Below are 13,848 nucleotides of genomic sequence, written 5' to 3' on the forward strand. Positions count from 1 at the left end.
TAAACAATTTATGTGGATGCCATCTAAGGAAACCACTATAAAGTATCGCGCTATTCTAAATCAAGCTCTTATTACACGTAGCGATGAATATAAGAATCGTGCAGTTTGCAAAAAGTGACATTGATGAGCGACACGACAGTCTTGAGCACTCAAACGGTTCAAATATTGAAATTTCAATATTGATTCACCGACAGAGAAGCGGTTCGGAGCTATATACGCGTTTCTATGTGCATAAATTATTACGCGCACGGCGCAAAAAGGGGTCTTCGAAAACTTGCTTCTTAATGACTTTCAATCATCTAGAGGCGGGATGAACTTTGAAATTTGACAAATATTTCTGAAGAAGATAACTCCTCACTCTCCACAAATCCAGGGTATCTATAAGAGACCGGGTATTCGCAGTCACGTGATTGATCCTTATCCTAGGATTATTCTGGACTCTCATTCCCTTGCTCTTAATCCTAGGATAAGACACAAAACTTTCGCACAATACAGTCATTTGTGAAAAGTCACCATATTGGACTACCTAGGAGGACCAATCACAGGCTACTGCGAATACCCGGTCTCTTACTTACATACCCTGCACAAGTCTGATTAGTTTCCAACGCACGATTTCAACAAGAAAAAAAAGCATAGACACGATCGCAATGAATCAATGATCGTAACAAGCAGCCGATACCGATCGTTCGTTTTTTCCCACGATTGTTCATCAATTATCCTAAGCGCGCATTATCCCTATAGGGATAATCCGGGTATATACCATACGTATACGTATAAGTATGGTCCTCGATCGCGGCCGTCATGTAACAATATTGATAATTATAGCGAGCGCGTAAACGCCATGCCGTCGTCGTACCGCGGAAAATCCGAAACACGTGTCTTATCGGCCGTGGCGCGAGGAACGCCCATATTTCGCCGTGAAGAGAGATCGTAAACGCCGCCCGCGATAAAGATCGATGACGGCGGACTTAATGTTGCATTACATTAGCCTACAACAAACGATTGCTAAATGAACGATTACCGCTGCCGTTCGCGGCCGATAATTACCGCATCGAACAAGCAGTTATTACTGCTTAGCGAACGATAATTCATTATTACAGGCTTGCATTGATATGTGACTAAATGTAGTCCTACATATGTGCCCGTGTTCCCCGCCGGCCTAGAAAAACGTGCCGATATTATTGTTAAACAAGAAGCAATTACCATGCTAAACGGTCGCTTGGCAAATTAATTTATGTGCGGTGTCCGATATATCGTACACCATTACCACCGGGTCGGAATAGACGAAGAAAGTTCGTGGCCGACAAATATATCGCGCGATAATATATTTCCTTCTATCGAAGAAATTTCACTTAAAAAACTGTCGGCAGCGTTTCGGTACATTCAGTAACTATAATAAGTATTAACGAGAGAGACAGGCATAATTAGGAAATATAAATAAAAGTAATTTCTTACAGAGTGTAAATTATTCAGTGCTAGACTGAAAACTTGAAAGCCAATATAAATATATCAGAAAAGAGGATATTGTTAGAAGAAAATATTAAATGTATAAATAAAAATATTAAATATTATCAGTATAATTTCGAACTAAATGAATATATTCTTTCGCGGAAGGGAAATATCGTGTACCGGCTAACTTCGCGACTTCACCCTCCTTCTCTTCTCGTTTTCATCTATTTTCCAGAAATTACAAGTTTGCGTTTTTACTAAACTCACTTGTGCTTCTTGCGAAGTCGCGAAGGCTCCAACAGTAAGTTCAAACGCAACAAGTTGTAGACCGTTCCGCGAACGCGGCCGAGTTGCTCCCCGTGAAAAAAGACCGCGAGCCGGAGAAAAAGAGCGATTCGTTCTACGATTTTTTCGTGGTGCCGGGTAAACGTACAGGAGAAACGTGGACTTTCATGGAGAGGCGCGGAAAAACGATTTAAATATCTCGGAATACTTCCTGAACACCGTTATCCACTGTGATACGCGTGTCGGAACCGGTTTCGAAAAACATTATAAAATTATATGAAATCCTTATTAAATGTAGAAAGATAATTTTAACATAAGTGATAAACAGGAAGATAATCGAGTCAAACAAATTAATTTAAAAAAGTCCAGCTAATGCTCTACTTATATCTTATAATTATCGTAATAATTATGATCTATTGTACTTTGCCGACATCTTGCACAATACGATAAAGAAAATCAATTAAATCGACTAAATTGTGGGCTTCATTTATTCACGTACAATGAGAAAAGTAAATTTTTATTTACAATATCGTAGTCGATATGAACAAGTTTGAGATGCTGCTTAGTCAGCACATGATATGATCTTTGACGCAACATTGTAAACAAAGAAAGCGCGATTCGTCATCGACACCAAGTTATGACAATGTTTGTGAATCTTGAGATTCATACCACACGCGATACCGTGAACGTGATACTAATTTCACGCGAAATAACGTATGGCGGTTTTTACCGCGGGCACCTCGCTGTGGATCATCTCTTTCCTTCATCTCTTTCCCTTTCCCGATACGGGCGCGTTTAAATTAAGAATTGTGATCCAAGGCAACGATTTTACGGAGGCCTCGTAACTGTCTTTCTCGGAATAACATTCGCGGAAATTACAACTTTCCCGCCGTATGCGCCGCCTCTTCTTTTTCGCAGCCGCGAATCTGCGAGAAAAAGAAATATACAACCCACCCAAAAATATATCGCGCCAGGGGAGCCTAATGCCCCGATTAATTGATTCACAAGGATACAGTTTGTTCGTTGCCAGTAAGATTCCCTCTGATCTCGCTAGTTCAATTAGAATCACATCTGTTATGTCTTACACTGCGCTGTTACATCTTGTTAACTTCAGAAATGGAGAGGGAGACCTAAGGAAAATACTTCAGTCTTGCCTCCTGATTTCGATTATGTAAGATGCTACGTTCAAATCATAAATTTTAAATTCGACGATACGTCCTTCGACTTCTAAGAATTCTTTCTTTCTCCCGATTTTTCAGTATTTACCATTAAGTATCTTGATAACGAAACTGCATATCAGAATTCTGAGAGGAATAAACTCAAGCGTGTAATATATCAATCTCAATGTCAACATTGAGCATAAATAATAAAAAAAAAAGATCGACTAACCGAATAACTTCTGAATAATGATCACTGTCGTCGAAATAATGAACTACAACTAGGATCGTTGGAATTGGAAGGGCCGCGGCTGGGAAAAAGGTGAAGGGAACTGCCAAGCGATGCACACACAACACGGCCGACGCTGAAAAGTCACGACGTGAATAATGCGCGCGTCAGTCTCTATTTTCAATCCCGTAACTTCGCGGGCTCATCCTTGCCCGAACACGGAGAAAAAGCTACGCGATGTAATCGTAAAACGCTCTTACTCCTCCGGCAAGTCTGTTTTTTTCCTCTCTCCTCTTACTATGCACAATCGCAATGATTCAAGGCGGAATATTGAAAACATTAAATGCAGAGTGCTTCGTACACGTAACATGATAATGAAAGCAATGTAACGTAGAATAACAAAAGTAGGTATACGATCTTATATACAATATATAGCTATTAAAATTTCAAAGTACGGAAAGAGAGAAAGGCCAATGTATAAAGCACGGTAAAAAGGATCAATTCCTATTTAGAATGTAGATTTTGAAAACTCATTTTTGTGACAAAGATTATTTATTTTATTTTAAATGGGCACTATTATAAAATTTATTGCTAATTTTTGTGAAGCAATCGGTATTTGCGATCGCTTATAAAAAAACTCGAATATTTGTTTTTATGACATATATATTTTAACTTTTACGATGACTGTTTTTTTTTGTCTGCCATTAAACCTTTTTATCGATTTATATCTATTTTCGGATAATTTATATATCTTTAAAATGCGATACTTTGCATATTAAATATTCTTTTTATAAAAATCAATATTTATTTCTGATTAAAAAAGAAAATTATTTGACATGTGAATTATAGCGTGTATAATATACCTATTACTTTCATCAAAAGTCTTGTCAGTTTTCTGTAAGTGTTCAGATATTAATAAACGTATATTGTTTTTTTATTCAATAATTTTGAAGTACCTGAGTTGTCAGACCGCGTATAATATACGTATATCAAGTTGTATTCTTTTTTTCTATCCTTCTTTTTCATTCGCTTCTTATGGCGCACACATGGACACTTGCTCACGCGTTCTTCATTTTTGTCGTGATTTCTCTATAGCGACACATTCTTTTCCCTCCCTCGCCCTTCGAAAGCCACCGCGGTTAGATTAAGAGTTACAAAAGTCGCGTGTGAATAATCTCGCGGTCGCTGTGCGTCGTATAACTGTCTTTCCTAGAATAACATCCACGAGAGAATCGTAACTTTCTCGACAAAGTCCGGACCCGGGGTGTGCGGCACACGCTCGGTAAAATATACAGCCGCAGTAAAAATATACCGAAGATCGCAGCAATATTCCGTGCTAAAACTAGGAGAAAGACGTCCCGCGATGAATGCGCAAAATCGCTGAAAAAATATACAGTTTTACGGTTACGAAATATTCCTCTCGGCTCGACGTCTAACGTTTCGCGAGAAACGTCTATCTAACGCTGCTTTGTCCAGCAATTAATTTTAAATTACACCTAAATCACTAGAATAAGATCAAATTAAACCATTCTTTGAAGATAAATGATCGATTTCTACCGACTGATTACTTACTTGTTGTACAATTTTACATCTTGACTAACTTATTTAACAACTATTTCATATATAATTTTCAACGGAGTCAATTGTATCAGTGCCTTTACGATACTCATCGCGTCTCGTCGCGCGAAATCGTCGTTAGGAATCATAAATCCCCGAGTATATCACGGTGCATCGGTATATCCCCGGCGTCTATTTAAATCAGCCTGGCGGTACCGCAGGTGTTTCCACCGCGATACACTTCTCATAAATGCAAGCGACCTGCCTGCCGGTTTCCCCCCTTCTTTTACCCTCCTCCCGGTTCCCTATCCGTTCGCGTCCGATGCACGTGCACGTGTACTGCGCGGTGGCCGGTGCTGCGCCAGCCCGTAGGCTCGCTCGCTCGCTCGCGCTTTTGCGCAAGCTACTGCATTTTTTTTCTTTGCGCAGAGCGCATACGCGCGCGCTCTTCGGCCGCGCACGCTTGCGCAAATGAGCACATCGTGCAACGACGCGTAATGCAGAATGAGAGAGGAGAGAGAGAGAGAGAGACGACGGAGCGAGAGAAGCACGGAGGTAGCAGAGAGGAGGGCACATAAACACGAGCACGTGTCCGTGAACGGCATGTGGCTGAGGAGGAAAAAGATGAAGGGCTAAAGGGAGGGCGAGAGAGGAGTGCTACTGAGAGTTGATTCCCAGCGGTGTATGGAGAAGGATATCTACTTCTCTACTTGCGCTTGGAAAAAGGCGCAATAAAGAATCTCCAACTAACGTTTCGCATGTGAGCGGTAACATTAGGTGGCGCAGTTCTTATCTTGTATATTTTGCATGCCGTTCAAATTCAGCGTACATGTAATACGTGTATAGTAATAAAGATATAGAACTTGTGCAATTAGCGTTTTAATTAACAGCGATTAGCACCTTATGGATCTCGCCACTATAAATATTGATTTTAGATAGCAGTCGCGAAAGATATCGTTTATCGATAAGAATAATTATCGCGGCCTTTCGGGAACTGAAGGAAAGCGGTTTTGAAAGCGGCGAAATATACAAACTGACGCGACCAATCGTGCCAGAGGAACATCCGGCTTTCAATATATTATCGCGTCATTAAATACCAGAGCAAACTTATTGTAACACGTATAACGATGTGCGACGTCGTTGACACAATTGACAAAATAAATATACGAAAGCTTCCACGTAAAGGACATCGCAAAACGGCGTTTATTACGTTGCACTCGCGTCGCATCGCGTTACATCACATAGGCCATAATCGTCGCGTACAATTGCGTCGTGACAACACGTGTCACACACACCGTTATTCATTAGCCTGGCCGAGCTTTTAATTCGCAATTATTCGCATGGATTATACGCGACATCAAACTCGAAATCGCGGTCGCCGTTTAAGTATCGGGCGTGTCGCGACGCGACATCGTCGCTCAAATATCGCTGCTGTGAAAATTTTGTTACCCCGCCCCCGTAACGAACGATTACACATTTCGCATTTCGCGGATCGAAGATTTTCGGCGGCCGTAAAATTCATAAGTTGACTTCCCGGACGGTTCGGCGCGGGCTAATCAAGCTGCGCTCCGTTTAATTTCTTCGGAGTTGGCCGCTCTCTGGGCCGCCTCGTAAATCAAATCTTGACATTTTGTCTACTCACTCGCAAAGTCCGGCCGACCAATAACGGGGCGCATACCTGACGAATAGGTAATTTAGTCGTCGCCGTGTATCGACGACGGAGATAACCGTTAAAAAAGAAGTATTGATACTTTTATTCGTTTTACAGTACCGTGATGTTTTATGCCTTGACAGATATCGTAAAAAAGAGCATTGGAACTAATATTTTCATGGATTAATGACAGAAATCAATAATAAATTTGAAAATAAAGCGACATCGTATAATTTTTAATACTATTTATTGTAACCAAGAATATATCGTATTATATCAAGCATAATAAAAAAGAACAAGCTGTACACTGACAAAAAAATTGTCTGCATTTTAGTAAGTATTAGCATACAACTGTGACTCCATTTACTAAAATAAAGAAAAAAATTTTTTTTTATTAGTACCTATATATGTATTCACTGAGAAAAAATATACTAATAAAAAGGAAAATTTTCTTCATTTTAATAAATGGAGTCACAGTTGTATGCAAACTAATATTTACTAAAATGCAGAAAATTTTTTTTCTCCGTGTATATGTACTAGCATTAGTTTTCATTAATACTATAATTACATAATAAAAATACGTGTATAATGTCTCGATACGAAACTATTGAAGCGAGAGTATTGATGGTATTTCTCAGCATCAAAACAGTAACTTTGCCGATAGTAACTATATCAGCCTAGCGGACGCCTCTTCGGATTCCTGCGGTGCTTACGATCTAATTTAGCGTATTGCAGTGCAACGAGCCTCGAACTTCCCTTTGGGGCGCCGCTTGTTACGAGTTTATTCGCCGCTGCCGAGATTCGATCGGCACGCTTAGTCGGCGAATTAGCGATGCGCTCAGAAAAAACGTATTCGAAGCAGCTGGAGCCCCCGGAGCTCGCGTCATGACGGAATCCTAATTAAAGTCCGAAGCAAAACGAGAACGACCGCCGGGAGGCGGTCGTGGCGGAGAGGAGGAGCAGTAATAACGGCACTGAGTGAAAGTGGTAATGACTATTAATAGTTGAATAGTACGTGCGAAGAGGACGACGGCGAAAACTGCGGATACGTACGCTAGCTCCTTCCTGTAGCGCGAAATTTTGCAAGTATGAATCGGAATTGTCTTTCCGAAATGAACAAAACGATAGTAAGATGAAAGTACATCATGTTTAAAAAAAAGTATAAATATAAAAAAGTATAGAAATAGAGACGCAAGACTAAAAGCCTAACTGTGATAGTACTGCGGCGATGCAAGTCTTCCCTCATTATGAGAAACAAATGGAAAATTTATCCAATGCACGTAAAACACAACTATTATTTCATATCTAGCATTTCTTTTACATACAGTTTTACAAAGAAAATATTCGACATTTTAAATTATTTTAAAATAATATAATTACAATATAATTATTAACAACATCTAATGTACATAAGATTAAACTTGAGCACTTATAGCTCTGTATATTTTGGGCCTAACAATATTTAGAGCGAAACTTTATTAAATAGTGATTCAAATAAAAGGTTCGTTAGCGCGTGAATTATTAAATTGAGTGATGTGATAAAAAAAAACGGGATCTTGTATCGAGAAAATATTTTTAAGAGAACTAAAGAGATGCATGGCGGTAAGAAGACATGCAGAGCATGAGCGGCGATGAGTCATAATTTCTATTTAAATGTAATTACGCTCGTGCGTATGCGAGTACAAGTGGCGACTGTATGTACGAGCAAGCGTCATCACGTCCCCCCCCCCCCATCTGCCCGAGCACGTTTCCTTCCTAAATAAACGCTTAAAATAGTATATGGGCACGCTCTTTCTCTCTCGTCTCTGATAAATGTTGCCCAACATTGTCGCCGCCAAATACATCAATGACAAGCGGCGCGGCGCGGCGGCGGTGCACGCACGCACAGCTGGCGAATAGATCAGGTGAACCCGGCCTCTACCTGCGTGACGTGCGAATATTTATTAATCACGCCCCATAATAGAGCTGTTCCACTTAAGACTCGCCACACACTCGTGAATTTGATATACTTTCATACACACGCCGGCGTATGCACCGGGAAAATTTTCCACGCTGATGTTTTACGACTGCCTGTCCGCCTGCTTGCCTTACGCGAATAATCGTGCAAAACATTCTGCATCACAAGTTGAATTGCTCGCCGATTGTGCATCATTATTATATTGTCCTGTGCGAGTAGTCAATATTGAGAGATAAAAAAATTAGATTATTCTTACGTTTTATAGCGACAAATTTTTTTATAGTTAATAAAGTTTTTCTTTATTTTTTTCAATCTACTGCAATATGTAGTGTTTGATAGTACACAAGCTTTCATTATACGTCTAATCAAAAGCTAGGTTTTTTTCTTGGGAATAAGTTATTTTCTCGCTACACGTACATCCCTCCTTCCGCCTACTTTCGTTGTATAAATGATTAATCTACGCGTTTTGCATTCGCTTTCGTAGAAAGAATTGAAGATGATCCTTAATTGTCAAATTAGTATCTATTGTTGCAGTAATCTCGGTAATTGCTATTTGTATCCGCGTTAAAAGCATCTAATCTTCCCATGTTATTTTCCTACGTGTGTGGAGGAACCTGCCATCTTTTACAAGTTTACAATTGGCATGGGTCACGTAAATTTATCTTCTCGTCTTCAGCGATGTATAATAACCGGAATATATTTCATGCGTACAAATATCAAACAGACATCAAGAAGACATTTAATAGGGATTATTAGCAATTTTTATTTTACGATGCGCCTCGATGTTCATTGCATTTTTTAACATTTACGACCAGTCTACTAAATTCCTAGCATATACTCGAATATTCGAATAGACGAAATAGTACAAAACTCGATATTCCAGTATTTCGAACGTACAAATATTTTGAATCGGAGACGAATCCTCGTGTCGGATTTATTCGAATATTAAACGATATCGCTGTTCGAATATTTACAGTCCTTGTTTCCGCTCTCATATCTCACGTTACAAACTTATACGTGTGTAATTGCGCGGGATGTTAGCAGTCTAGTTACATCGTCGGCATCTGCGATTTGGATTAGACCACCGAGTCTGCATGTAAACCGCCTACTACGTAGTACGAGAGAGAGAGAGAGCACTCCCCTTGCACGTCTCTCGCAAACAAGCGTCACGCGAGCATTGTTTGTTCGCGTCTCGCTCGTGCAAACAATCCGCGTGATTGTAAACGATCTCGTGCCGGCGCGTCATTATACGCGTCATTATGCACAGCGGGGGCAGAAGCTGCCTCGAATTGTGGATCGGAGAATGTGGAAATTTATCAGGAGATAATATTCCTCGAAATTCGTCATCTTTTCCGCCCGAGTCGTATCACAATTGAGAGGAATAAAGAATAGCATTTATATTCCGTAGGGAATTTATATTCACGGAAAAAATTATTTTGCTGAAGTATCTAAAAATTGAGCTAGCTACAGATCTGAAAATAATTTTGTTGCCCCATCAAAATAATTATAGTAGGTCGCTGAAGTATGATGATAATGCTGTAAAAAGTTTTGACATTTTAGCAATCAGTTTGAGTGTTCTACAATTAATTTGATGGTGTAACAAAATTATTTTCAGATCTGTATCTAGCTAAATTTTTAAATACTTCAGCAAAACCGTTCTTTTCGTATACAAGAAAGACAATCCCACAAATAAAATCTGCGAGCGGGGCTATCTATTTTTTTTTTAAATAGTGTACCTCAGTAGCGTTTCATGAGATTACAGATAAGGGATGGGAAGTAAAATATACAATCAACGTATTAGTATTTTCCGTACTTTCGCAGAGTTTGTCGCATATTATTATATCGTAAATATACGATGAAAGCACGGCATAGAATTGTATGGCGATCCAAATATCTCAGCTGACCTAAACGACTTTCGAAATAAACGACTCGAGTAACTAAAACTGAACGTGATTAATATACTTATCTTCGCACTTGACACAATCTATTCGTTCGCGCGGCGCAACGCGTTCAGGAATATTCCCGGAGCCACCCGATCGAAAAAATCGGCTCATAAATATTTCTCAATTCGCGGCCCGGCCGGTTGACTGTTGTAACTTTTTTTTTGCTTTCCTTTTTTTTACGATCGTGCCTGTCGATATGGGCGCGTACGCGCCTCCTCGACGAGCGTATACGTGTGTGCATGTATTAATAGATTTGTCGAGTCACCACACCGGCATAGAGATATTTCGTCGTGGGTGCAACGATATTCGCGTTGCATACAAAAGATACAGCCGCATAGATATTGGTTTCGTAATCGATTAAACAAGATACAGATACTCCGGTGATCGGCAACGCAACGGCGCGGCGGCGGGGATCGCTAACGTGAATTCTAATCCTCGCGACCGCTGGAATTCTCATTAATCAAGCAAGACTCGTTAGGCTCATCCGCATTTGGATTGGATCTCGGATTGGATTTATGCATTTAACGTGTTGAATAATGTATCGGGCGCCAGGGTTCTCAACAAATGGGAATAATACAAAGTCGCAATACATTCCGTTACTTTCCTTTCGAGCCGTGTCGCCCGTTTCCCTCGAGAAACGCTCTTCCTCTTTCACTGAAATTTTTCGAGTAATAGCACGTATGTCCGAGGCTCGCGGAGTGATTGAACAATTTGCAGTTTTAAATAAAAACATGAGCGCGCGGTCGACGAAAGGTTAAATATACGCATATAATTCACGTTGCATCGCGGCGCCACGAAAATTTATGCGTCTAAACGTATGGAAATCGCGGAAGTGCATCAGACTGTTAAATGTATCAATGCTAATGGTGACAATACACTTGATGATATCCTTAAATCTACTGTAAGAGAAATCTAAACGCGCAGAGAGACGATGCGTATTATGCATTACGCGGAGTACTTGATCTTCACGATTAATGCTTCTCTCGGAATTATTCCAGAAAGCTAAGTTCGTGTAAATTGAAATGAAATATGTGCCGCTTGCATTTTGCGCAGCAAGATTTTTGCTTTGTTCCGCGAATTAGTTCTGTCCAATGTTATTGTTCAAAATTAGCGCGAGAGTTCAAGATGGCGTTATCTTAATCGAAGGCATATTTTTAACATGTAAACATTGGCTCGTGTTTCAAAAATGTAAATCTGTTTAAGTGTTTTGCCATTTTGTTGCACAATCGAATAAGAAAATAAGCACGTGGAGGCATGTGGTTTAATGATTATCTTGTTTGTCGTTCTTTCAGCAAATTGTCGCGACAGGATCCGAGATCCGATACATCTAAACATGGAATTGACACGATTACCTTCGACACTGGCTTTGGCTTTGGCCCTGGCCTTCCTTTCGACGCCACACCGCTGCGACGCCGCCTCGGAAAGTATAATAGGTGAGTATTACGAGCGCGCACAGAAAGCACGCGCGACACGATTTCAAGCGTGTTATTTTGATAGCTGACTAATGATCGGGCTCCAACCAGAAGGGTGCCAACATCGAAATTCGATCGATGCCATTCGGTTGCATCCAGTTTAGTAGGTATAGGCGAAAAGTGCCATCGCGCTGGTCTCCGAGAGTACTCTCGATACGTATAGTGTACTCATAGTAATTAAAGTAACACTATTACGAGTGTTCGTCGACAAAGTTCTAAAGTAATCCTGGAATATTATGCTAACAGAGTAAGTGAAAAAAATATTCGATTAAAATTATTATTGTTTCTTATCTACTTTTTAATTTATATACAGGATGTCCAGTACTGCACTCAGTGCCACAACTGGTACAGCGGCTTTAGAACATGAAAATAAGTCAAAAATGTCGAATAAACATGTCCGAATCCGAACGGTTTCGGAATTATAGGGTATTGAAATCGCTTTTGTAAGAGAACATAAATTAAAGTAAGTGTTGCTTAATGTTCTTTATTCTGTTTAAAGCTTTACAAAGGGTGCTCTACCAGAATGAGATCCACAACTATGGCAACTGACACTTAATGCTGCCGATGTCATCTACGAAACTCCTAACATTTTTCAAAAAGCTTGAAACAGTTTATTAATTTGTGCTAAAAAGTTAAGTCGACGGAGAAATTTTTGAGCACCTTTTGTAAAGCTTTAAACACTTTAAACAGAATAAAGAATATTAAACAACATCTATTGCTTTCTTACGAAAGCAACTTTAACACCCTATTATAACTCCGAGACCGTTCGGATTCGGACATAGAATTAGATATTTTTGACTTGTTTCCATGTGCTAAAGCTGCTGTATCAGTTTTACACTGAGTGCAGAGACACCCTGTATTTATATTTATATTTTTTATGTTATAAAATCTTCTAAAATCTGGATATTTACACGTCATAAAGTGAAAAAAGTGTTCTTATTTTTCAATAGAATAATCAAAGTATTTTTTATCCAGTTGAATAGTATAATACTAAATAGTTTTGTAATATTCTAGGATTAATGCAGATGAGATTAAAACAATATTCTTTGATAAAGTTTTACACGTAAACGCGAATAAATTACCGCGATTATGAAACAATCGCATCGTTATAAATTACACAAATCGCGCTATGAATTATATCAAATTCTACGGTTTCCTAATAGAGCTAAAAATGACGAGAATATTATTGTTATATTTATTGTTTTCAGTAGCGAAAGAAAACAATAATTATGCCATATAATCATGCCGCTATATGTTTAATCTAAATTTTGCAAAATGGATTTCACATTATTGCATTTATAAATAATTATCCCTTAATCTATGATGTTCATAGAACCGTTTAAAAATTCCTTCTCTTTCGGTTTCTATTGACACACATTAAAAATTTATGGTCTCAAGCTAATCACTACAATATTATATAATTCTTTTGATAATAATTACGAATATTCTCGCTGTTTTAACGATGTAAAGAAATCGACGAAAGAAAGCAGCAGAAAACATCGCGTGTTAAGAGTGGACGGCGTAAAACCACGTTTTTATATCTTGCTTTCGTTCGCGTTTCGTAATAGTTGTGTCGAGTGATACTTCCGCGGTACATGAACACGCGGACCCGGCAAGAGCTGCTGCGTGCGAGTAGTATTGCCGCCGAAGCGATCGAATTCCCGATTCCAGCTGCTTTGCTATCTCGCGGTGCATTCGCGCGCGTGCGAGCCCGTTACGCTCCATTTACGTCTTTTAAATGCTCTATTCTTAGCCTATCTCCATTATCTGCCGTTCTATTTGCGCCGGAATCGAGTCGAATCTCACGGCTCGTACGAGTCATCGCGAGCGGAGCAGGTCGCCGTCTCCGCCTCGCGGAACGTTTTGTTCATTCGCGAATTTATGCGAGTTACCGGTAAATTAGTCAGGAAAATTCGCATTTAAAAAATTTTGTTTTAAGCTCTCTGTGTGCCATTTTGCGACTATTTTTTCAAGAATCTTACGCGTTTACCTTAACTTCGCGGGAGCCGTTCTGTTTGAAGAGTGTAGTTACGGAATATTCGTAATATACAAGGTATAGGAATCACGATTTTTTAAAAATATTCGAAATTACAAAACAGTATTTTTAAAGTATTTCTGAGGCATATCGAATATACATATGTATATGTA

The 13,848-nt window shown here is 39.4% G+C and overlaps 1 protein-coding gene across 4 annotated transcripts in view; it reads left to right on the forward strand.

The window, feature by feature from the left end:
• The window catches only part of LOC139775251 (BMP-binding endothelial regulator protein-like), a 42,238-nt gene that overhangs the window by 11,591 nt on the left and 16,799 nt on the right, over nucleotides 1–13,848 (forward strand). For all 4 annotated transcript variants that reach the window (XR_011718774.1, XR_011718776.1, XR_011718775.1 and 1 more), the window contains exon 2: nucleotides 11,521–11,661. Coding sequence is in view for 1 of the 4 variants with exons in the window: in XM_071711098.1 (XP_071567199.1) it covers nucleotides 11,562–11,661 (100 nt within the window). In the remaining 3 variants the exon portion in view is untranslated. The remainder of the gene's footprint in view (nucleotides 1–11,520; nucleotides 11,662–13,848) is intronic.

The sequence above is a fragment of the Temnothorax nylanderi genome, unplaced genomic scaffold (assembly GCF_030848795.1).
Source record: "Temnothorax nylanderi isolate EJ_2023f unplaced genomic scaffold, tnyl_v1.0 TNYL_tig0095_pilon, whole genome shotgun sequence".
Lineage (NCBI taxonomy): Eukaryota > Metazoa > Arthropoda > Insecta > Hymenoptera > Formicidae > Temnothorax > Temnothorax nylanderi.